This window comes from Lonchura striata, chromosome 2 (assembly GCF_046129695.1).
Source record: "Lonchura striata isolate bLonStr1 chromosome 2, bLonStr1.mat, whole genome shotgun sequence".
In the NCBI taxonomy this organism is placed as follows: Eukaryota; Metazoa; Chordata; class Aves; order Passeriformes; family Estrildidae; genus Lonchura; species Lonchura striata.
The window spans coordinates 32,688,980-32,715,375 of NC_134604.1; the positions used below are offsets into that span (position 1 = coordinate 32,688,980).

General features: G+C 47.4%; 1 protein-coding gene across 4 annotated transcripts in view; it reads right to left on the reverse strand.

The window, feature by feature from the left end:
* Window positions 1-26,396, reverse strand: part of GAB2 (GRB2 associated binding protein 2) — a 92,004-nt gene that overhangs the window by 24,571 nt on the left and 41,037 nt on the right. For all 4 annotated transcript variants that reach the window (XM_021533851.3, XM_021533849.3, XM_021533848.3 and 1 more), the window contains exon 2: window positions 14,583-14,883. In XM_021533851.3, coding sequence (XP_021389526.1) covers window positions 14,583-14,883 — 301 coding nt within the window. The remainder of the gene's footprint in view (window positions 1-14,582; window positions 14,884-26,396) is intronic.

Here is a 26,396-nt window from a genome sequence, read left to right on the forward strand (position 1 = left end):
AATGCCTGTGACCCCTCAAAGCTTTATGAATTCAGAAATCAGGAGTTCACATGCAGTAAAGGTCTTCAGTATTGGTTAAAGCCCAGAGGTTTTTCTCTTCCTCTTCTTTTAAGATGCAATGATGGCAAAAGGACTTGGAATTTATTCCCTACACATTGCCATAATCAAATAATATGCTAATACTATTAGCATGGGACCTTGCATGGCAAATGACTTAGACTCATATTCTCTTTCAAAATACTAGAGTTTCATTTAAATTGGTCTCCACAGCAACCAGAAATGAACTGGAATAACGTCAGATGGAAATTTTCATGTCTGGGCATGGCGGACAAGAAGTTTTGCATCAGGGATTGAGGGGAAAGCCATGAAAACAGCCTGATCCCATCTGGGTTGGTGGGCTTGTGCTGGTCAGTTCCTTCCCAAACAGTCAAGTGATGACAAATGCAAGGACAAAATTCACCTGCACATCCAGGAGGACCTCAAAGCATCCTGATGGAAAAAAGATGAGAAGACATGATGTGGCTCATGTAAAGAGAAGCCTGAGAAGGTTTTCTTGGTCCTCCTCCCCACAGATGCTTTCTAAATGGTCTCAGGGCAGACACATGGTTTCATTGATGCTGAATCAGTTCTTGTCTGTTAAACTCAAACCTGGCTGTTTGCAACTGGTCTGAGAGAGCCAAACTTCTCACCATGGGCCACACTCCTGTATCTCAGGGTTGTACAAGCACAGACCAGGAAGAAAGTGTTTGTTACTGGCTTCCCTCTGTTACAATGGGAAATGCTGCTGCTTCCTTTATCTCAGCTGCTCACAATCTCTCCATGGCAAGCAAATCTCTCCATGAAGGATGCAAAGGACCTGAAGCATTCTCTGACCTGTGCCCACCAGCTGATCACATGGCTCTGTGCCACTCCCCAAACCCATTTGAAAATGAGCTGAGCTTTGCAGTACCATGGCTGAAAAGCTGCTGGTTAGAAATTAGCTCTAATTTCCCAGGAAAGTGTTTTCCCAAATGCAGTACTCATCTTCCCTGCACTTGTTTCACTCTGTGGTAACCATTACATCAGCAGGCATGGTGTGATCCTCATCCTGGCTGGGGCTTCTAGACATCCTTCTAGTCATAAAATGAGGATTAGCAACATGTCCCACAAAAATGTCTTTGAAAGAATTGTCATAAAGTGGGAAGCATCTCGCTTGAGAATGGCTTAGAGTTCAGGCAATTAAAAGAAAACAACTCTGACCAGTCTTTTGATTCTGCTTGTAATTATCTCGGTTCTGGTGGGTGTTAAAACATCTGTACTGGTTTGGCAGGGAGTGGGGAGCACAGCTTGTGCCAAAGGCAAGAACTGGCGTGGGTTGAAAGCAGTGCAATACTTTGGAGTGGTATTTGCACTCAGAAACACAGGGCTGGCAGGTCCTCCCACAAACGATTTTGTGTTAGGGTCAGTTCCAGTAATGTCCCTGTCCCCACATTCCCCATCCACAATGGCTTGTGCCCCCGTGGGACCACCCCAAGAAAGAGCTGAGGGTGGCTAAAGGAGATGCACAGTGGACTGGAGTCCTCAATCCTACTGGGCTTAACATTCTGATAGACTTTGGTCACCATCAGTTCAGCTCCTTCTTAAGATCTTGTTTTTCTTTTCCCTGTGCATGAGTGTTTCCACCTGGACACCCTCCATCTCCCCATCACATCTGGTCATGCACAAGCAAGTCTCTTCCCGCTGGATATTTCTGCACTGAGAAGCAGAGCAAACTCCCAGCATGGATGCTGCTGTTTGAACCCTGTGCACTAAAGCATGGGCTGGTTTTGTGGTTATTTTTAACACACAGCAGCAGTAGAGCTGCGCTCAGTGGAGCAATGGAGCGTAATGTATAGTTTGGTCCTCAGGAGACTCAGGTAAGGGAGATTTATCACAATCTCCTTCATGGTAACTCTTTTGGATTTTGGCATTCATCGCCTGACTCAGGTACAAAATCCACTGGCATCCAAAGACCGGAGCAAACCATCCCTGCTCTGATTCTTGCTCATGGGTTGGGAACCATCCCATGGGCTTACTCAGAATTTCCTCACCCTCCTCTTCCCTGCTCAAACCAGCTCACAGTGTGGTAGGCCCATTCTTAAAAGCCAGAAGCACCAGCTGACATTACTGCCCTTGCAGCTCACCCATCCGTGCACCCACCACAGCTGGAACCAGCATCCACAGCAAAATCCACATCTTCTTGCCCAGTGCATTGCCTTGTGCTTCACGCTTGGCTTAGGGCCAGCTGAAAATCTTCTGACATCCTCCAGCTGGAAAATGCCATTTAATCAAAATAGGAGCTTGCCAAGGGATCATTTGAAGCCAGAAATTACAAGAAACCTTCAGAGGATAAAAGTGAATTTTAAGTAAAAGGGGAGAAGGTCAAGGTATTTCAATTCATTCTGATCAGAGCAGATCATTTTTTCAGGGCAGACTGCCCCTCTTCGACTGAAAATCATCATCATGTGCTTTTTAGATGAGAAAGTGCAATTCTTGTTTTTTCCTGAAATTCATTCAAATTCAGAATGAAAAGGTGTGAATCAAAATTGACACTGAAAGAGTATGAAAATGAATACCAGAGGGAGTGAAAACGAAGATGCTGAATTTTCACTACCTTTTAAAGGGAGTTTGTTTTGGGCATGTCACCTGCTTCACTTGCTGCAAGAACAGCATTTCCCCAGATTGCTATGACTCCATATAGGCAACTTCTGAGCACTCCTTCTTCCTCACAGGAATGGGATTTATTTAATTTTTGATTTTAATTACTAACATGACACGTCTGAACTTAGTGTATTTGGCTGCTGAGATAGATCTGGGTGAGATCCATCTTCATCCTTCATCTACAGGATGAAAAGTGGAATGGTGACAAATAGACAGTACATTAGACCCATTTTTCTCCAGAGATTCTGGGAAGAATAAGCCAGGACATAATGACTTTTGGCTACAACCACAGGAATGCAGGGACTACTGGGACTAGATCAGACTAGAAACCAGCCTGCTCCAACCTCCCAACTCCAACTGCTCTGGAGACATCTGAGAACATCACAGGGACCATTCACGCAGCAATGCACCCACAGAGAAAACCCATTTGTGCGTCAGCTCATCAATCATAAACCTTATTAAAGCAACTATTTTAACTTATCTAATACGATCGAGGGCATTCCTGCAGTCAGATGGCACCACGAGACACCAGACCAGTAGCATGTCTTCTCATCACTGAGATGACGGTAGATCTTTTAGTACACAAAGCTGCTTGCCCAAGACTTGGACAGCATGGATTTATCTCCATAAAAAAGTTACTGGTGGGCAGAGGACAGGGTGGTCCTTCCAACATCGTGCCAAAGAAACTCAAAGCATTTCCGAGCCTTAACTCTTGAGTTCTTCTTAGAGGTAGAAGAAACAGTAGAAGTGAGTTTCTGGAGCATAACAGAAAAAAACAACAGGGTCTCAGATGCTCAGAAGGAGTTATGTTGATGCTAAAGAAGAGATCTAACAGTATTTAAAAACTGCAATAAAGCTGTAAAAGCATGAATGAGCTTCAAATGAAAATCACAAATCCACCCCCTTTTCTTAGAATCACGGGGATGAGGAAAAGCCGCAAGAGTCAATAAATTGGGATCGAGATACTTAAAAAAAGTAGAAACTTAAGAGATACCACAGTGCTTTCTGGGAAAAACAGTCTTCTCATCAGGAGTTTTTTTCAGACAAATCTCAAGGGAGGAAAGTAGCATTTTCATAGGATCATAGAATGCCTTGGGTTGGAAGGGATCTTAAAGACCACCTAATTCCAACTCTACAACATGGGCAGGGCCACCTTCCACTAGACCAGGTTTCTCAGAGCCCCATCCAACCTGGCCCTAAACACTGCCCCATCTGGGCATCCACAGCATCTCTGGGGAACCTGTGCCACTGCCTCACCACCCTCGAGTAAAGGGTTTCCTCATAACATCTAGTCTAACTCTCTCCTCTTTTAGTTTAAAACTGTTTCCCCCTGTCCTATCTCTATATAACAATGTAAAAAGTAACTCTCCCTTTTTTTTTTATCAGTCCCCTTTTTGTTTTTAGCTGGAAGACCATGTGTTGACCAGGCTGTGACCCTAACACTAATCATCAAAGCAACCATCAAGTAGGAGAAAGATTAATCACAGAATTTATGGATTTCAAGTGAGTATTTGAAAGACTTCATCATGACTCACTGGAGAGCAATATGAACCATCATGGCAAGCCAGCAAAAATAATTATCATCATAAAAGCTTTATATCAAGGTTTAGTCAGTGCAGAGCACACGCGGCCTTGAGGGGAGGGCTTGCACATACAGCAATGTCAAACAAGGTGGTGCTTGGCAGGGCTGGGATGAAGGTGATGATGCAGCCACAGGCAGCACCACAGCTGCTCACTACACTTTTACAGGTGATGAAGTATTTGTGAGTGCCCAGACACCTGCCCAACACTTCAAAAAGAGGATTCATTGTCAGTTATGGGGAAAAAAAAAAAAGGCAATTGCAATGAGTCACTCCACTCCAGCTTACTTTCAAAAGCAACAGCGCACAAGTCCAGGGACAGTCTGGCAGTGAAATGATGGAAGGTAATCACACCAAAACTTGGCACAAGCAGCTGTGCTGGCCGGGATGGGATTAGGTCATGTGGAACTGAGAGAGCACATGATGAAATTTTTGAGGTGAAATGTTATTTTCCATTTTAATAAACAGATATAAAGGGTGGCAATCAATCAATCAAAGGTGCAAACCAGTCACAATCCTCGGCATGTGACAACAACTCAGTAAGTATGAAAGGAAGCTACATCCCCAGTAAGTGCTTGATATGAGGTTTAGGTTGGCTATTAGGAAAAGGATTTTTAGCCAGAGGGGTGCAGGGGCAGCAACAGCAGGTCAGGACTGTGTCCAGACATGCTTTGAGTATCTCCAAGGACAAAGACTCAAAGTTGCTGGGTTTTGTTGGCTTTTTTGGGGGCTGGACTTCTTTTTTCACACAGCTTTAAGTATTTGCTTCATCCTCTGTGGCTTAAAATGACTGTAAGCATGGAAAAATGGCAAAGATGGTCCTTGGCTATCTTGTGGAAACTGTAACTCTCTTCTGTGTCTGAATCCCACAGAGAAGCAGCCGATTGTGGGCAAGTGGGGAACAGAAGAGATACAGACCATCTAATTTTCCTGGACAGTCTCATTTTTAAACACATTTTTCAGGAGCTGTGGCCAAACATCCTTTTAAAGACCATTCCCAGCTTGGAGGGAACAGGCACCATTGCTGATGTGCCTCTGGCAGCAAATGGCTACAGGCAGGATAAAAGATGCACCAAACACATCTGTGCTGTGCCCTAGTGATGAATCCTTTCAAGTAGAGGCTGCCTTTCTGCTCAGTGCTTGTGCAGCACCTGGCACAGCAGAAGGCATGTTTCTTGGCTACATCTACACTCTGATGGACCCTTAGAGATGTTCTCAGACATCCTGGTGGGAACTGGGATGTGGAACAAGGGCATCCCTGGAACAGGTGTAAGCCCCGCAGCCCTAAGTAATTGCCAATATCATAGCTCTGGTATTGTACCACAGTAAATAAACCGAAAGTATGTTTGAGGAGTAGGCAGTAATTATAACTGAGGCATAGAAACCGTCTAGGGAAGAAATGCCATCTTTACAGATAAAATCAGTAATAAATGCTACTGCATTCATAAATAAAGATCAGTCTAGAAACAAACCCTGACTGGTGTCATGGAAAGTTCACAGGAATCGACAGCTTCATGTCTCCTTCCTGCTCCATGTGCCTTCACTTGGAGGCTTTAAAGGCTTTAGAAATCTTTCTTTTTGCTCAGGCTTGGTTTTAATTGGAAATATAAAGCAATACAAACAAGCAAACAAACAGGCATTGTGGTTTGGGAAATGAAGAGTCTAAATCTGTCCTGGCTTTTATCAGGTTTTACAAAGCAGTGTGCAGGGCATATAAAAAACCATGTCCCTCTCAAAGCTTTGGAGGGAACAATGGGAAATGTATGGAGGAAAGAAATGGGGAAATACATTTATGTGGTGGGGAAAAAAAAAGTGTCACATTGTGAAAAACTGCCAGAAAATTATCCTTTGCAAAGGTAATTTTTTCCCTTGTCCAGCCTGCTCGCACTTGCATTTTTGGGTTTTCTGTCCATTGCATTTCCCAGCCTGGCTCTTACGTATTGGACATCACCTGCAGATGTGTGTCCTGCCCTGATGCCTGAGAAACTCTGCAGACACAGATTCATGGCAGCCCCATGAATCCCAAAGCGCATGACTGGGGCACACGGGCTACAACAGTCCCAAGACCCCTCTGGGAAATAGAAATGCAGGCGAATCTGTGACTTTCCTCTTAGTTGGCTGACACCCAAAAATGCCTCTCTCCCTCAGTTCTGCTCAGACAGTGTCACTTCACTCCAAGTCTATCAGCTGTTTTTGTTTCCAAAGGCTTTGCATGATTTTGTTTTTTGATGCACTGCTGATACCGTCTGCCATGCTCATTTTTCCACGGTCAGTAAGTCACCCTAAAAATTCCTCTGTGCCCATTAAACTAACAGAGCTCATCTGACAGGGCTCACAGCCATATAAGCCAATTACAAAACAAAGAATTATGTTAAATGGGTTTCTGATTCTGGGTGCCAGGCCAGGAGACAGCCCTGCCCAGGGATGAGATGTGAACTCAGCTTGTCAATCTCTGCTACGGAACCTGTGCTGGAAAGGCTGGGCAATGCTTTTAGCTCTAAAAAAACCTCAAACCTCTTGAACTTCACATTTCTTCCTTCTCTCCCAGCTCAAATCCCAGCCTCAGTTCTGCTAAACCAGTGGGACTTTGGCCAGGAAAGGGCAGGATTTTCCCCAAAGGCCCCAGTCCTCCAGCTCTGTATTTATCTTCAGAAGAGGCCAGTTGGATACCCTTGAGCTGGGCGCCAGCTGGGAAACAGTCAAGAAGAGCTGGAGTATTTGGCTGTTGGTCCTTTCTGAAAGCTGAGCATAAATTTTTTTTATTGCTGGTTGATGGTTTTATTATTTGCAATGAGATAAGAGCATTTTTTGCCTACAAACCTTGTGCTCCCACAAACAGCTGCATCCTCTGCCAATTCCCATCAGTGCTGGGTATGGCCAAAGGAGGCTCAAAAAACACTTGTCTTCCAATGGACTCTCTGGGATGGCAGAGTTATGGGTTTGCAAACACCAGGCTCACATATCTTCTGGATTTTTTGCTACCTCTTCAAAATGTCTACAGTCACAATAAAAACATCTAAATAAGAAAATCTTAAAAATTCCTAAATTTTCAAAACCCAGACTATTAAGAAAGTCTTGGTCTAAGCATTGCAAATGTCAGAAAATTGATTACATCAGATGCCCTGAAGCAGAGGCTTGGTTTCTCATCATGTAGATACCTTAAGACCCTTTCCCTTGCTGAAACCTTCTGCATGCTTGCCTCAGTCCTTTTCTTGGAACCTATATGGACAGGAAAACTTCCTCTTGGTATCAAGGACAGAGACCACCACAGCAGTGCAGCTGGTCCTGCAATATTTCTGGCAACCTAGCATGCTGCAGAGCAGAGTACAGCAAGAGGAATAAGGTATGGAAGATTAGCAGCGGTTGACTGTTGTCTGGTGTAAATGAAATTATGAAAAGGAAATCATTGAAGATCCAGCTAGATAGCAAAGACCTTGATAGCAGTGCTGAGACAGGTGGGATGAGTTTTAGTAGAAAGTGGAGCCCTGAGCTCATCAGTCCTACTTCCTTGGAGAACCAAGGGAAAGAAATGGCCACTTTCAGGTTGCAAATGATTAGCCTAATTCTAGACATATTTTTTCATTTTCTCCCAAGAAACAGACAGACTACAACCACCCAAACATGTCTCACTCTTAGTGGCACCAGTTTCCCCTCCAAACTGCCAGGGGACTCACAGCAAGGACACTCTGACCAGCTGGTAGAGATCAGCAAGGATCTCCCCCTGTTTTTGTCTTCTAGGAAGAATATTCCAGGTCATTAGTGGCGCTCTGCTCTTCAGCAGACTCATCAGTACCACAGCTAGCTTATCTCCAGGGGGAAAGAGGAAAAAAGGGGGGAAAAGACAGCAGGCAGTTAACTGCTCTCAAGCTGCTCCTTTGTGCCAATACCACTCCATCTCCAGTATTGTTTACACAGAAATAAAAGCTGAACAGTGTCAGATCTTAAAATAACTTGCTGTTTGTGGAGCAGGAAAACCAGGGTCAGGGAAGTTTGGAACAAATTTAAAGTGACAGGAATGTTAAAGAATGAACTGTGACTTTGGCAAGAAGGTGCTTGCATGCACCTGAAGTTTAACCATGAGCCTGGTGCAAAGTTTGGGCCACCAGGTCTCTGCTACCTATTCCAGTGAGGCTGGGTCAAACCTGGGGTTGAGATATGACATCTACATTTGTCCTCCAGAGTAGATCTCCAGCCAGTGCTGTTTCCCTTGTTAGGAACACTCAGAACATGGAAGAAAAGATGAGGGGGGTCTGATCCAAATGCCCTTGAGATGTGCAACCAGTGGATCTAGACGTGACATACGTGTTTTAAAAGAAGGAGTTCCTTTACACTGAGTGTTGAAACTATTGATGGGAACACTAAGGAAAAGGCTGCATCTGTATGTATGGTGGGACAGCAGGTCAGTACAGGGCTCAAGGCTCCACACTCCTGCCCCAACACAAGCTACCTCCAAGTCCCAAATGGGGCAGGGGACATGAGGTCTTTGGGGAGGTGAACAAAGGTAGGACGGTGAGGTATCTGGAGAGAATCCAACCAGATATGCCCTGTCCAGCCCATGGTCAAGCTCAACTCAAACATACTCTTGTCCACTGCCTGCTGTACTGTCTGCCAGGGGACAGACTGGCCTCCATGTGAGCTGATATCCAAGTACAACTCATACCAGGGCTTAAAGATTGAGTCAAGACTAATTGACTTCTGGCAACAGAAGCTAAAAAGTTAAGTGGTACAAGGGGGAATCATTTAAACTGACAGGAGGCAGGTTTAAATTATATATTAAGATGAAATTCTTTCCTGTGGAGGGTGGTGATACACTGGCACAGGCTGCACAGAGAAGTTGTGGATGCCTCATCCCTGGAAGTGTTCTAGGTCAGGCTGGATGGGGCTTTGAGCAATCTGGTCTAGTGGAAGGTGTCCCTGTCCATGGTGAGGGGTTGGAACTGGGTGATCTTTAAGGTCACCTCCAACCCAAAGCATTCTATAATTCTACAAAGTCATGAGGGCACAAGGCTCCACAAGGGGCTGCCTGCTCTGTTACCCTTAGGTGGCAGTGCTGCCTGCAGATCCCAAAACAACACACAGCAGGGCCTGGGTGCTGTCAGGGACACAAGGACATCCTAACATATCCCTCCTTGACTCCATTTCTCATCCCACCTTCCCCAGCCTCTGCACACTCCCTGGCTGGGTCTGGGCTTGTAACTCCTCCAGGGCACAAGTTGGGAAGGAAGGAGGTATATGCCAGGCACTATAGCAAGGAAATACCTGGTCTTGTGTATTTCCCCTCTGCTTTGGTTCTTCCTGGCCATGGAAAAGGCAGTGGTGGCAGGAATGCAGGAACTGTCACGTTGCACGTGCTCCCTGGTGCCCTGCTCCTGCATGCAGGGATGGGGAACACTGGTGACTTGGGAGTGTTTGGGAGAGGTGGGTGGCGTACAGTGTTTAAACTTGGTTTTACTCTAGTCTTGCAGGCCATAGCCTCTTCATTGTGTTTTGGGCAGCTCCTGTCCTCCCAATAAGTCTTCAGGGGTATCTCTGTTGTTTTCTTCTCTGGTCCATCTTGAGTTCCCTTTGTTGGGCAAACAGCCAGGCAAGCTCAGCTGCAAGGAATCAATGGGGCAAGAGCTATCACTGGCCTGTTGCTGGGACAAACATGTTTTTGGGAGAGCAGTGAGGAGCGTGCAAGAGCAGCCAGATGGGCTCATAACACAAACTTGCAGGCAGCAGGCTGGGGGGCAACCAGCCTGTGGCCCATATGGGACCCCCAGCCAAAGGAAGTCAAGTGAGAGCAATGAATTTGCTGTCATGGGCTGGAATGGGGCAACTGGTGGAGGGTCTGGGGCAGAACCAAGGCAAAGACATGCAGGCATGTGAGGTGCAGATCTGTCCAGTGTGAGCAGAAAGTAACTGGGATCCAGAAGCTGATCCACTAAACTGCAAGAATGAGCATGTCTGAGTTGAAGGAGGAAGGAGAGACACATGTCCATTAAACTTTAATGCTCAGTCCTGACCTATGTTCAGCGAGACATTGCTGGGATTGCTCCCTGTCATGATGTAAAATACCAATGCCACGCCTTGGAGATGGAGTGGGGAGTTAGCCAGAACCCAGAACTGCTCTGGAGCAACTCCCTGACAGAAAGCAGAGAAATAAATAAAATAAATTAAGTCCCAGTTGGGAAAAAAAAAAGATAACATGCCTGGACTGGGTGGGAGAGGCTACTGCTGCCAGACACAACCCATAAGGGCAGGAGCCTGTGCCATCCTTTTTCCACGCCTTCCTCACTCTCTGCAAGTGGAGGGAACTTTCAGCTCAGCACAAGGATATCTACTTACACACAAATATTCCCTTCCCTCGTTTCATGTCTGTCTGGGTTAAACCTCTAGCACAGGGCCATTAAAGATGTGCATGAATAAGCTTTTAAACTCCCACCGATGTTTGGTCAGCACCCACAAATCCAAGCCCCTGAAAGAGCCCCTTTTCCATGGAGGAGGTAGAAGAGGAGCTCCAGGGAGGTGCTGGGGGTGGCACAGTAAATTGACATCAAGTTAATAAAGTTATTGACTCCTTCAAAAGTCAAAAAGGGCCCCTGCAAGGAGATGCTCACTGCATGGGTACACACATTGGTTTGTGAGAAATTAAACTGCAGGCTGTTGTAGCTGCACCTCTGTCATACTGGGGATGGGACAAGGAGGGGTTTTGGTTGACAGCATCAGCTTCAGAAAGGGTTAATGGCACATGAGATGTTTAGTGGGATTTGGTATTCTTTTAACTTCAACAAACAAAGCACATGAGAAAATCCAATTCACAGCTGAGCCTTGGCTGCCTGCCCACTAGGGCAGGGAAAATGCTGATGGTCTGAAATAACCACGTGCTGGCCTTTCTCATGCAGCCTGTGGCCCAGGGTCCCTGGCTGGTCTCCCCCCATTGTATTTGGATCAGCCAAGGTGGCAGCAGTGCAAACTGCAGTGTAAAGGCAGCACTGAGACAGGAGCAAATCTACTTTCCTTGAGTATGGTCGGCTTCCTCAGGCACACAAAGGAGCCGGGATCCTGTGAGGTTCTGCTTGTTCAAAAATCATAATTAGCTCTCAAAGTAAATAGGTGTTAATAGAAACAAAGAGCTTTGCCACAGTCTGGATAAATACTTTAGAATCAATTTAATTTCCCTTCTCCTGGCAGACGTAATCGTGCTGCTGTGCAATTATTTTCAGGTCAGGGCAGGGAACAAAGCCACTGGGGCGGCTTTGGGGAGCAGCTGCTCCTTGGGACAGCTGGCAGGACCCTCTGCTTCACTGACATTCAGGCCCCCGAGGCTGAAACGAGCTTCCTTCCGCTGAACCAGATGTATAATGCAGCTGGAGACCAGCAAACCAGCAGTGAGCCATGGCATGACATTAAACTGCCCTGAAGTCCAGCCTCCTTAATCCTGAGAGTCCCCCTGTCTAGACAGGACATGAAGGACTAATGTGAAAACCAAGTGGCAGAAAATTTACACTCTCCCATTGAGCTGCAAACTGCAAGAAGTATCAAAGGGTGTAAATCTGTTTGCCTTTTAATTGCTTTGCCTTTTGGGACCATGGGCAGTACCTAAGCATGGATGGTCCCACACTGGTGCAGAGGGCTTGCATTACTGCTTCCAGGTTGCCCATTTGCCTACTAAATCATGCTAAAAGGCCTTTTTACCCTGCCTTTTCCCTACCATCACGGGGAGCTGGTGGCCCCGTGCACCCCGTGCTGGTGATGGTAGGGAAAAGGCTTTTCCTCAAGCTGCCCCAAAAGCTAATGAGTTTGTCCTCCATCACCACTGGGTTAGAAGCAAACTAGTGACTGGTGGCTGGGGCTCAGCTGATGTGGGGTGGGTGTCCCTTTGAGGAGACAGTAACTCAGCATATGATGGCAAGTGCAGTCAATGTGTTTGCTGGTGATGGAGTGTTCCCCTAGTTGGGATGTGAGTACAGCCCAGCTGGGAACAGCCTGGCTGTGGTGTCAGACCCAGCAAGGCTTCTGGGCCAGTATAAAGCAGTCACACACCCAGGAACAAGTACAACCAGAAAAATGTGCACAGTGGCTTCCCTGGCAGTTCCTGATCTTGTTCCACCATGCTGCCTGTCTGCTGGGAGAAGGAGATTTAGTTAACTAATTGCTACAATTAGCATGGAGCTATTCCTGCTCACGATGGTTACCTTTTCCTCCCCCTTTTTGGTTCATCCAATTACCAACTCATTCATTCTCTAAGGCAGAGGCCACAGCAAGGCACAAAGAAGCTTGAGGATGAGGGGAGGAAGGTCCAAGAACAAAATGCCAAGTGTCCCAAGCTCTGTTTCTACCCAGGAATTGTCTTAATCTTGCATAAACTCTCAATCTTCTCCCATCCATCCAATCCTTGACTTCAAGGAGATGATGAAGAGGGAGCACAGCACAGCAAAGCAGAGTTATAAACATTGCTATGACTGCTTCATTACTCCCTCCAGCTGACACCTCATGAAGGATGTGTGATGAGCTTATATATGCCAAGATGGACAAGACTTCTGACACCCATCATGCTCCAATGACCCCTCAGCTTCTTCACCCAGCCTCAGGCCATGGATTCTTCAAATGAACATTACCCACTTTGGGAAACTGATGATTTATTTGTCATTACTTAGCAGGGATGGTGAAGGAAAGGTGAGCATGGGGTCACTGCTTCAGCAAGGACCAAAGTGAAGCACCAGCCCTGAATAATTCATGCTCCCTCTCTGCTGCAGCATCTGGACACATCTGCTGCATTCACTGTTGCAGGCTTTTTCTTGGCTTACTCAGAAAATCAAACTTTGGCAGCTGGGTACTGTTTCAAGTGGGTACTTTCCCTACAGCATTAACGAGATGTGATTCTGTAACAAATAGGGATTTTTGTTCCTCTTTTGCTGATGTCACTCCATGATCCTGCAGGGAATAGTGCTTGGATCTCTGCAGCCTGATGATCCCTGTGTGCCCTTTGGGACAGATGTACTTGCAAACGGGAGATTGTTTTTCCTTTTGCTGCCCAGATTTATATTTCACTGAAGTCCCGTATCGATCCTGCTGCCGCTGGGCTGAAAGCTCATTTTACTAAATGAGAAGAAAAGCAGTTCCCCCAGCTGAATGTACGCAAAATGGAAAATCCTGCAACGAAACAGCTCTTAAAAAAGGGGCCTGAACAATTTTGCTGAACCTCGAGGGCTGCACTGCTGACATTGGAACGGTATGTAATTTATTTAGCCTGACCTTTCCCTGAAAGACCTGGCTGGCAACATTATCAAGGATCCTTTCTGCCACTTGTGCACCCATTGCCAAGGTGACATCCTGTTTCATGCGTCAGTCAGCGAGGATCGCATCTGCGCTGCCGTGATGCTTTGTTTGCTGTCCTGCCTGACAAGCTCTTGGCAGGGTTTCAACTCCTGCGGATGGCAGCTGCTCCACGAGGGACCAAAACAGATTCAAGCTGGACGTTGTTATGAGGAGTTTCATGGAGACAGAGCAGAGGCCTGCAGTCCCCTGGATGAGACTGGACCATGGATGAGATGAAGCAAAGACACCCAGAGATGGTACCACGTATAAAGGGATGGGCAGGTGACTGCAGAGCTACACCCCAGACTCACTCCCCCATCCCATCTCACCCAGAATTTATGTGTGCCCTTGTGGTGCTGGGAAAACAGAGGCAGCTCACTAGTGCTTAATGCAGAGTCTTGCCTTAGTGCAACTGAGTATTTGGATGGTGGAGTAGAACTCAGACAATAGGTCCCCTCACTGCACATAAACTACCCGGAGTTTTCCTTCCTCCCCTCCCAGCGCTTTTCCTGAGGGTTCCAGGAAGAGATGGGGATGCAGGTGCAGGGAGTATGTCTGTCCTCCACATGAGAGCCTGCCAGCAAGGAAAACTGCAGGGGAGAAGAAGGTGGCTCCAGTAAAGCTTCTCCCCCTACTCCATCAAGGGATTGAAATGTCTGACCAAAGGGGATCTTCACTGCTGGTTCCCACCACTCTCAAGGGGATTTTGGTGATGGACAGGGACAAGGGCTGCAGCTAAAAATGTCCCCAAATGCCCCCACAAACTTCTAAGAGACTGAAAGGTCTACAGTTATGGAGGGTAAAAATGATTGGCTCTCAGAGTAGTCAAGACAGCTCTTTAGATGTCAAAGGCAGGAAAGCCTAATGAAAGTTTCCCACATTCCATCCATTTCCCACTTCAGCCCCCCCAGCCTTGTAGCAGGATGCATCCCCTCCTACAGGTCTGATCTGAAAGAGGCCCAGGGCCCATTGGGAGGACAGGAGAGAGGATGCTCTTAGCAGTGGACCTGTCTCTCATAGTACCTGTGTTCTCCTCGGACTGGTTGAAGCCACAGATGTGGCAGATGCTGCGGACCCATTTGTTCATGTCGTCCTCAGTCTCAGCCACCAGGTAGAAGGTCCTGTCACTTGTCTTGATGTCGAAGATGTAGCTGTCTTGCAGCTCCTTCTTGTTGAAGGTGAGGCCCGCGTCCACTTGCTCGCAGAAGTTGAGGTTGATGACGCGCAGAGGTTTCTTGGAGTGGTCATTTTTGTAGTACTCCAGGACATCGGGGTCGCCACTCATCCGACCGCTGCGCAGGACAAACCAGCGTTTCTTCCATGCCTGAAACCAAGACAACAACAAGCATGAACCCCACTGCTGAATTTATGAGAGCAAAAATCCACTGCTAGGAACAGGGTGACACGACACTTCTCCACCATGGGGTGCTCTGGGATGCTGCTCAGGCACACCTGCAAGAGGTGCAGAGACTCAGCTCAGTTCCTCACTTCAATACTAAAATCCAGGAGAATTCAATATCGAAATAGCATCATAGCATAGGATGACCCCAAAAGGTGAAAGTTTTGTGGCTCAGAGGAACCTATGCTCTTCTCTCCATGATGTGGATACTCTGTGCAGTGGCATTATCAGGTGTCACAATGCCAAAATGCCTTCCAGCAGGTCAGAGGCACTGAGGCACTTTGGATGCAACACCGGGATGTCCTAACCTTCAGAGAAACAAACCCCTGAGAGCATCATAGAATGTCTCTGTAGATACTGACCATGCCAATCTCTGTTTAAATGCCAGGATAGAAAGACTAATAAAACCAAAGGAGAACTGGTTTGTTTTTTTTAAATATCAGGAATAATGCCAGAGAGACCCATGGAGAATCCCAGCTTCATTTGTTTTTCAGCATCCTCTGCTCCCTGGCACGCAGGCAACTCCTTAGCAAAGGAAAAGGTTATCATTGATTCTTCCAAGCACTGCTGACAGCAGCCTCTGGCCAAACTACCTGCAGAATGGACTCAGGGGGTTGCAGAGTTTGAAGCAAACCAGCAGAACAAATGTCAGCCATCAGCCCTGGCCCTGAGAGCTGTGGTCCTGCTGCCCCCCCCATGCCAGACACATTTGGGAGGCCACAGGAGGGGGAGTAGCCACAAGTATAACACATTAAAGGCTAAAACTGAAAGGGAAAACCATGCAGGTGTAACCCTCCACACCATGAGGTGAGCATAGAGTTTCTTTGGGGTGTGCTCTGTGTGAGGATCATGGCACCTCTGGGAGGGATGAATGGCATTGAGGGACCACCTCGAGCTGCTCCCCTTTACAGAGCTATGCTCCCTTGCAGAGGCCTCAGCTCCCATGGCCTAGGGAAGGGGAGAATTACATCTAAGCATAGTCCTTGAAACAGCTTGTTCAGGGTGTCTTTGAAGGCAGCAAAGGTTTGAGAGGTGCATGTGGTTAAGCATGATGTGAATTACGACCAGTGCTCCTGCATTACCTGACACAGACTTCAGTTTGTACCAGAGGATGTCAAGGGAGGGGATGTGATCCCCACCATCCTGCCCTGGCTCTGGACAGTGGTGCTTTTTACATGAGATTTACCTTATTTATATTTTAATATATAACCAGCTTTGGAATTCTGATGATTGTAAGAGGTTGGGTTATGAGGAAGCATGTGATATTTCTAAGAAGGAAGAACAAACACCTATAGTAACCCAAGAGAGGCACCAAGGCAAGCAGTGTGCTGGGTTCCTCATGATAATGCCCAGGTGCTGAGCACAAGCTTTACATATTGGTGATGAGCACGTGCTAGATCTCAGCCAGCCAACTGCACCAGGATCCCACAGTTTTGGAGAATTTCATTGCTGAAATGATGGTAAGAAATTCCTGTGGTGTTTTCCCTAACAGTCTGATTCAGACCATACTTCTCAAAAGCTTAAAAATATCTTTTGTTGGTGTCTTTGAGATTTGTAATCAAATTAGTTTTGCACTAATTCTCAAAACGGCTTCTGGTGCCAGGAAAGCAACTTCAGTGCAATCTTCCAAAGGCAGCGAAGCAGCAAATTGCTTAGCAAGAGGACGTGCAAGGCTAGCAGATTTTGGCTTAATCTCACCCACTTCTCATCAAAATGGCTGCTTTTGAGTGACAAAATAGATACAGTGGAGCTGTGTCCATCAGGGAAGGAAAAGCCAATTTCATCAGGCAGCAGCAATAATTTACTAGTCCATCTCCTCAAAATGGATCATCCAAATCATTGGGAAACAAACCTATGAACATTTTTTTCTTAGTTCTAGGTGGTAAATGTCCCATGAGCTTCTTCCTGTTAAGACTGAGTCATTTTTTGCAGCCACTTGGCAGGCGTAAGACATGGGCATGCATCAGTGAAGGGACTGCAATAAGATGGAGTTGTGCAACCACATGAACCAGCACCTGAATGCAGACATTCAGCACCAGTTCTTGCTACTTATATTGTTGCTTTACAACCATCTAAAGTCCAGTCTTGCAGTCTCCCTTCAAGGCTGAGGCATTGCATTACAACACCCACAAAGTGCAGAAACTAGACTTTAGAGCTTTCATGAAAAAACCAGGAGGAAATGCTGCAAGCACGACAACTGATGCTACCACGACTTCTCTTTTTATTGACAGTGTGAGAACCACAACTCCTCAGTTCTCTTTGGCCTGTCCAGTAGCAATGACAGGTACCACACAGCCAAGATCTGGCAGAGAAAACAGTGCCACACGCATAGTCTGGTTGCTTTGGATAAGTTTTAACATAGGCTGGTTGCAAAAGAACGGGTCTTGTAGGCACAATATTTCTTGGAAAGCTTCAGGAGGTGGAGTATCACTGGAGGGTGGGACCACTGGATAGGGCAGGAGTCCCACAAGCCTGGAAAGACCACCCTGTCCATCCCTGTGTTGTGCCCTCCTGATGATAGAATCACTGGTGTTCTTCTAACACAGCTTCTGACCCAGAAAAAGAGCTCATGGCAGCAGTCTAAGGAGTGCCTGTCCTGGACAGGTGGCTTTAGGCAGGACAGCTGGAGGCATCTCCTACCACACTTCCCTGCAGCAGGACCAGATGTTCCTGCCTCCTAAGATCAGCTTCCAAGCCAGAGGAATAAGCAATGATTGACAGAAGAGAGTGGAAGTAAACAGTAAAGAAACAGACAGGAACCTCCTTATTTTTGTGGACATTTCTCTGAATTTTTGAGTGCTGGGCTCAGCAAGTGTAATTTATTTATTCCCTGTGGATTTGCTATGCCTTTATTGGGACTAGGGATCAGCTTGTGTTTGCTAGGCTGTGGCTGCTCTTGGGGCATCTCTGTCGGCACTAATGCAGCTTGCTTCAACATATCACAATATGGAACAAAGGATATGTAGTTTGCAGCATGTGGCTCATCCTCCTGGGACACCTATTTCCCAATTCAAAGCTACCAATACCATCCAAATCTTCTACATTGAGATTCCCTAGGACATCACCTTCCTGCAAGAGAGTGACTTAAACATCTACTGACCAGCAGCTGTGACAGCAGTAAGATGTATAGGATCCATATGTGTGTGGCCATCTTATCTGATGCCAAACCAGGGGAGGATGTAACTCCATGTGAACCTACACACTCTTTCCAAGACCACCTTCTCCCAGCATGATGCTGAGATGGCACATGGGCATCTCATCCTCCACTTGAATTTTCTTTCTCTGCTTATTTCTACCTCTTCACAGCTCTTCTGAAGCCTCTGCTGCCATCAGCCTGCTCCTGCCAAAACACCGTGCCTCCCTGACACGTGTTGTGAGCCAAGGGCTGTGTTTGTTTAACAGCTTTACAACGTTGAGAGGCCAACAGCTTAACGGCCATAAAATGCTGCTTTGCAGCACAAATTTCCAGCTGTGAGGTCTTTTGCTGGCATCAGGTTCCTTCACAGTTAAATTATGGCTGCCAAAAGCCCTTAATATCACTGAGAAATATTTTGACACTTGGCAAGTACTTCTTTTAAAGACTTGTTTGTTAAAAAAAAAGTGCCCATCGTGCTCCTACTGCGATGTGAATCCTCCCTGGGCACTGAGAACCGTGGCTGATGCTCAGTTTTTTTTCCACCTCAGTAGTGCAGTGGCAAAGTTTAAATTTACAAAATGAAGCTCTTTCCAAGTGGATGCTACCTGGAGCTGGTTGTTTTATGGAGAGCTGGGTTGGCAGAGGTGAGGCAGCGCTGCTGGGTTCACTGGCTGAGTGAAGGATGTTCTGGGGGGTTCAGGCAGTGGTTGGGACCCTTCCTGTTCCATCTGCTGGGTGAGGAACCAGAAGAGCCAAACCACATAGGTGGCTGCCCTTGAGCAACTGAGATACCACCATGGATGGCAGGAGATAACATCCCACCGCTCCAGGAGTGAGGTCCCTCATGTCCCCTGTGGCTGTCCTGATGGTGCAATGCTGTGACAGAGCTGGTGGCATCAGGGTATAGAGCTCAGAGAATCTGGGGCCTCCAAGGGACTAATAATCCAAATTCCTTGGCTGACAGCCTAGAGAGAGGCTTTATTGTTATAGTGAGGGACATTCAGACAGCATCTTCCTCTCTGCTCCCCTGTTCCCTGCAAAGTGAACACAGAGATCCAGCCTATACGCTGTTCCAGAAAAAAAGAAAAGAGGTGAGGGAAATTATAATGTACATGTCAGTAAAGCCAGGTATCCATCCCTGGGGAACTTGCCAAGTGTCACAATCGTGAGAAGGAAGCAAAGAGTGACAACATGGAGAGATGGCTCATGGTGGGGCCTGTAGGAGTGGCCCACCCAGTATTATCTCAACTTCAAACTGAGGAGTTTGAAACAGAGACTGTTAGCTTTGGGCTGAAAGGGATGTTCTTTCAATTAGGATCAACTTCTGAGCCACATCTCTCTAATCTGAAATACTAGTATTTTTACCACCACACCCTTATAGCACATATAGGGAGAGGAGAGGGGAGAGGAGGAGAGGAGAGGAGAGGAGAGGAGAGGAGAGGAGAGGAGAGGAGAGGAGAGGAGAGGAGAGGAGAGGAGAGGAGAGGAGAGGAGAGGAGAGGACAGGACAGGACAGGACAGGACAGGACAGGACAGGACAGGACAGGAGCTGTATATTTCCCAGGAATCTCTCTGTCCTGTTCCTTCTCCCCGGACACCAACTTCATGCCCACCAGCACTGCACACCAGCAGTGTGAAATAAACCTTCCAAAATCTGACCTGACACAAATCACAGGACCTAATCCAAGCTGGCAGGCAGGATGAGTGACCTAGCCATGACATCAGGCAAATTTCTCACACCAAGATGAAGCTGGGGACAGAGTGATTCAAACAGGAAACCCCACAGCAGGACAAACAGGTGCTTGTGTCCCAGATTTGCCCAGAACCAGAGAAGCCCTGGGTGCAGGATGGCTCCTGTCATTGCCTCTGTGGCCACCAGCTGCCAATGGGGGTGCCACCATATGCACAGAAAGCCATAAGTCTGTCCCAGCTACACAGTTTTCACTCTGCAGTGCAGATGAGTCTTGCACCCCATTGAGCACATTCTCCCTCTGGCTCCTTTCACATCTGGTGCGGCAGAGAGGAGTTCACACTTCAGGAGCACGTGAGAAAGACCACAACACCTGGAAAGGTTTCACTGTTCTTCCCATTCACTGTGTCACCCTGATGTCCCCTCCAGGCTGTCACCACTTTAGCCACCCTGACAAGATCACCCCTGGGAAAGGGGGATAAAGATGACAGAAGTATGTCAAGAGCATGTTTCGGGTGGCTTGGGTCCTTCAGTGGTGTACTGTTTTTGCTATCTGCAACAATTACAGCTGCTGGACTCTGCAACCCAGCACTGGGGCAGATCCTGTCCTGCCCACTCCTCCCCACAGCCCTGTAGCAGGAACACGGTCCCCTATTCTGCCAGCATCAGGGAGTGAAGCCCCATACAGGAGGATTGTAGAATAACCTACTGGTGACCTGTATAATAATGTTGTCTTCCTCTGTGTCCCTGGGGGCTTTTTATCTCGTCTGATGGACAGGAGGATGCTGGTTTTATTATTCATGCAAGAACACCTCTCTCCTCCCTGTGTAAGTGTTAAAGGAAATGTGGCTTGGAAGTAGATTTGTAAGCAGCAAGAAAAGCCCCTCTGTCTGCACAGGTAGTGTCTGTGCTTACTGATTGCCCCAGTGTCCCCAGTTCCCAGGGCAAACAGGACCCCCCTGAGCCCCACTCCCACCCTTCCAGATCCCCCCATTGCCCATTGCTGGCACACAGCACCTTTCCATATGATGCTGGGAACAGACAGGTCCCCACCCTGCTCCTCGCACCCTTCAAAGGGATGGAGGCTGCTCCCTGCTAATCACACTGCAGCTGCCCGAGCTCACGGTGGGTTCATTATCAGCCCCGCTCGGGGGAGCCGTGATTGGCAGAGCTAATAACACCACACTGCAGCTGCCAGACCCTGCGGGGCACAGGAAACCTTGCTGGGGTACAAAGAGCCTCCTCCTTGCTGAGGAATAGAGGGAAGGTGATGCAAAATAATCCCAACCCAGTGCGTATCTCAGGCTGCCAAACTGACCTTCCCTCCCAGGATTTTTCCCCCATTCCTGGAGGTGTAATTAGGCTTCAGAGCACATGCAGAATCACTACATGTGACATCCACCCAGGGCATCAGAGCCAGCAGGAGACGTCCTGCACCGAGCATCACTCACGGCGGGGTGAGAGAGGGGGTTTCAAGGAGCTGAGGCACAAACACAGGCTAAAGCCTATTTATTTGTAAGGTCATTAAAAAATACACAAGCTTCATAAACAGCTCCTGCCATCAGAGTTTGCTACCAGGGAAGGAAGGGTGGGGGATGGCTGGGAGCTACAGGTACACTGGTGTGAGCTGGAGGACTCGCTCCCCACCTCCGCCCTCTGTGAATGGGACAAGCAACACTACAGTGACACAATGTGGAAAACATTTCTCTTTGTATTTATTTTACAGGAGCTCTCCGTTTGGAAAGATTTCAGTAGCTTTGTGCTGCATGGTCAATCTTAGGAAAATAAAGATTTCTCTCTAGGATGTGAGGGAACTGACAGCATTTCTGATGGGATGCTGGAGTGCCCGATTAAGGATGGGATAGAAAACCAAAATACCAAATAGTGAGGCTGTACTTACACCACCAGACAAGCTGTGGCTGTCTGAGAGCATAGGACACAGGAAACTCTGTGAGGTCCAGGACTGCTCCTGCCTGGAAGGTGTAGAACGGATGGACCCAACTCTACTGGGAGAAGCATGTGGATAGCATGAGACATGATAGAAAAGTCTCATCGGGTGTAAGGAAAAGGTGTCACAATGAGGGGCAGAACAGCAAAAAATCCAGATGTGGTGGGTGATGTCCATCTTTGGAGACAGTAAGAACCTGGCTGGACAAGACCAGGAGTAACATGATTTACCTCCAGACTTGCCCTAACTTCAAAATAGTCCTGCCTTGAGTAGGAGTTGGTTCAGAGACCTCCAAAGGTCTCTTCTGACCTCAGTTACCTCCAAATCTAAATTACTCTTCCATAATCAGGTCCACTCACAGTGAAGAGTGGACATATGGAGACCTGATGAGGCCACTCAGACTCTGAATCCTGATGTGGGACCAGCGCAGCCACCCACTGCACATCCACCCACAGCATTTAGCATGGGAATGGGCAGCACTGGCATTTTCCAACTCTCATTGACTAAAGCAACCTTTTCTGGGTAATTCCTTCTGTTGAAAGCTGGATGGCAGAGCCCTTACCAGTGGGAAGGTGCTAGGAAAGCAAGGGGTTCACAGGAAGAACCTGGAGCCCAGCTCTTGCCTTGGGGCTGGCTGCGAATGGTCCATGTGCAGAGCCTCCGGTGCATTCCTGCTGCTGCGCATGGATTTTGTTATCTGGAATTATTTCCTGCTATTCAGCCCTGTTCTGTTCTCCACTCTGTTATTCCTTGCTGAAATCTCTCCCACCACCCTGCTGTGGCACATCCTTTGTGGGGGACTGGAGCAGCACCCAGAGGAGGTGCAGGCAGGTGTGGCACAGACAGAGCCAGCGGCTCCCTGGAAATCTACAGGATACCCAGGCTTGTACTTTGTGGCCTCTTGGAAGGCTGACAGGAAACGGGGCTGCAACAACCAAACAGGATGTTCCAGCAGCCTGTGATGTGGTATTTCACTTGTCATACATATACAGCCATACTTACTTTACATCAAGGCTGCTGCTCTCCAGGTCTGTTTGTACAAACCCAGCTGCCACCACTGGCTACACTCAACCCTGCGCTCAAGAGCCGACCAACCCACCAGAACAAGTCAGCCTGTACCATGTGAGCACACCGAGAGCAAGAGCAGAGTTTAGTTTGCTTTTTCAACTTTGGGTTTCTGGAAGCAAAAGCAAACTGCTCAGAGATTTTTCTTGCCTCCTGAGACTCTGGTATCAGACTCTGATAAGAGCTTTCCCGGCTGTTACACAAGTAGGGCTGGACATGGGAACGCAGCATGAATAAATGACTTGGAGCAAAGCATTTTGATAACTGAGTTTTTCTAGCTTTCTGGCCTCTGCAAGAGCAAAATAAATTCCACAGCACTGTCAGCAATTTCCCTTCTCTCAGCCCTAGCTTTGGGCTACCTTGAATTCCTACCCTCATTGCCCAGAGAAGCTGTGCATGCCCCGTCTCTGGAAGTGTTCCAGGTCAGGCTGGATGGGGCTTAGAGCAACCTGGTCTAGTGAAGGTTGCCTGTGGCAGAGAGGTTGGAACTAGATTGTCTTTAAGGTCCCTTCCAAGCCAAACCATTCTATGATTCTATGAACAAGGATCTGCTCCAAAAGTACCCATTCTGTGCTGGCAGGAGCCACAGTTCCTGCCCCAGGCTTCTTTGGCAAATGTACACCAGCCTCTGCTCAGGAAAACCTCATTGCACAGATGAGTCAACCCATGAATGCCCAGTGACAGTCACCCCAGGACAGGGCATCATGAGACAAAACAGCACTGCACATGTCTCCTCTGCCTTCTCCTGGAGACTGTGACTGCTCTCCCACCCTGTGTCACCTCTTCCCAGCCCTCTATGACACCCAGGAAGATGTTCAAAAGAGGACAAGGTTTACTTTGACCAGGCTTGGGCTTGGCTGAGAGAAAATTTCCAGGCAGGGCATTGTCTTTTGGGGTTTCTTTTGTCCCACACCCATGAGCATCCATGAGACCCAGAAGGAGACAAGGAAGGGGCTGCTATCTATTCCCTATCAGTGAACCCTTTTCAAGCTCTAAACACTGTGTTTCAAAGCAAGGCTGAATTAAAGTGGTTTTGAACAAAGAAAAGAATGTGAAAAAGCCAATTTGAGATTTAGTTTTAATCAGTTAGAGATACACAGCCATGTCAGGCCTAGCAATGAACCCTGTAATTAAACTGCTCTGCCCTCAATCTCTCAGGTGAAGGTGGTTGGAAATACAGACGGACTTAGAATTGGATATCAGCAATGAGAGGTGTGTCAGGATGCTTTCCCCTTCCCCTGGCATGCCACTTCCTTTGCTTAAAGGCTGCAGAAAAAGTGCCTTACAATGTGATACTGAGACTCTTATGAGTTTAACAGGCTCTATGCACAGCAAAAACCACCACCCAATTTGGTTTGTTAGGATGAGCTCGAGATATCATGGGGGTGAAGCTGATAGTAAAGTGTGAGGATGTTTTTCCTGTCATCTAAAGGAATCTGGCTTGTAGCAGGATATTTGGGATAGGCTTGCCTTTCCAGGGATGATTTCTAATTATAGAAAAACTCTGAGGCTTGTTAATTTTCAGCCACTTTAATGAGCTGTCTCATCGTCTGTAACCACTTCCAGCTCAGCTAAGCTCTGCAACGGGAGAAATTAGCCTGATTTGGCTCATATTGCACTCACAGTCTGCTAGGCAACCCTTTGCACCTTCTCATGGTAGCTGTCTGGGTGGCACAGCCAGCATCACAGCTGCTGGCACAAAGGGGGCAACAAGGAAGATCAAAGGGCTGTAATGGCTTCTCTGCAAGGAACTAGTGAGACAGGTCTGGAATTCGGTCAGCATGGGAGAGATGCTGAGGAAACCATCAGTGGCAGGTAGAAGGTGATGGAGATGACCTACTCACTCTCACCCAAGACAAGAATGACAGGGTATCAGAGGAAAGTAACAGGAGCCAGGCTTGGGGCACACAAAATGACTCGTCCCTTTGGGCAACACAGTAATGACCTTGCTGAAGGGTGCTCAGGAGGATTCAAGTTTAGCTGGCCTCAACTGGAGACTGAACAAGATCACAGAAACAAAATCCCCCCCCAAGGTTGCCAAGTGCCACCGTGTCTGATGATGGATGCCTGCAATGAAAACTGTTAAGAACAGGGAAAATACTATGAGGAGGAGGAGGAGGAGGAGGAGGGAGTCTTGCCAGCCTAGATGCTGGCTCACTGACCACTGTGCAACAACCCACATTAAAAGGATTTGGGAGTGACCCTCTGTGGATGTTCAAATGTGCCAGGCTTGGAAGGGCAAGGTAGTCAGCATTTTTCACACCAACTCTCATGGCAGAGCTCAACCTTCGTAGCTTCACATGGTGCCCTTGCTTTGCTCCGGGAAACGTGGGTGTTTCCTTTTTGGCAAGACAGAGAGGCAGGAGGCTGTGAAGCCAAACACATTAAATGTGGGCAAAAAAGAGAAATGGAGCCAAAAGCTGCTATGAGAAACACAGCTCTGTGGAGATCAGCACCAATGGCACTCACCCGTCAGCTGGATTCTCATGCTTTCGTTGATTTTAGGGCCTCAGGTTCATTCCTGCAGCTTGAAAGGGCACCCGAATGAGTGGATTCCCTGGTGCTTCATAACATGTAAGCTCGTGTGAAAGCCTTTCCTTAGTTAAAAAATGATTTCTCTCCTCTTCCAGCTCACCCTTGTGGATGAAACTCATGGAGACTTAATTATCTCATCCTTCTGTCAAGCCCCTCTGAAACCTCCTGGGGGGTTCACTGGTTCCCAGGAGACATTCACAGAAAGCACATGCACACACAGACACTCCCTGAGGCTGTCCCTCAGCCCTGCCAGCTCACAGCCCTGCCTGCTGCTCTGCTGCCAGGCACTGTGCTCAGGCACTCGGGGTAATGGGTTGGAGGGCAGTGGGATAATTCAAGGTACACATGGGGGCAACCCTAAATCTGCAGCAACAGGTCCAGATCTTACCTGTTGCGCAGCTGGTTGAGGGTGGCCAGCTAAAACATGTAGATTGCTGGTTTCAAGCTTACTACAGTGAGGTACATCTTTCCAGATGTGCCCAATAGCCAAAACATCTGTCAGTGACAACACTTGGTTGGGGTCTGTGTTGAGTCCTCCCAACACTTCTAGTTCCACAACCCGGTGCCTACAAAAGGAAATTTTCTCCAAGTTCCCCCATACCTGTGAGAATCACAGATTCAGACAGTTCAGGACTCCCAAGGTCCCCTTCAACCTGAATTATTTTGACTGTAAACTGATTTCTTTTATATCACAGGCTTTTAATTAAATGCACATTTATGCCCATATGGACACCATTAACTGTTCATTTGTCCTCATATTTAGCCACCACCTCCAGAAAGAAAAAACAAGCAGGGGGTTGCTTCCAATCTGTCACATTGTGGGTTTGACATCTTGCAAGGGGTTCTCATGATGCCTTTTTCCACTAGACTGGAGCTCTCTTAGCATGTTCACAGAGAGAAAATATCACAATCACCTGGCTATTCCAATCCCTCATCTCTTCCAGGAAACTAACCAGCTGCCAGTCTACAAATTTCTGTGCTAAACACCATTTCTGCAATACTGTCATGTTTCCTTTCTTCCTCTTCAGCATCAACATTAGCAGCCAGCTACTCCAACACATTTT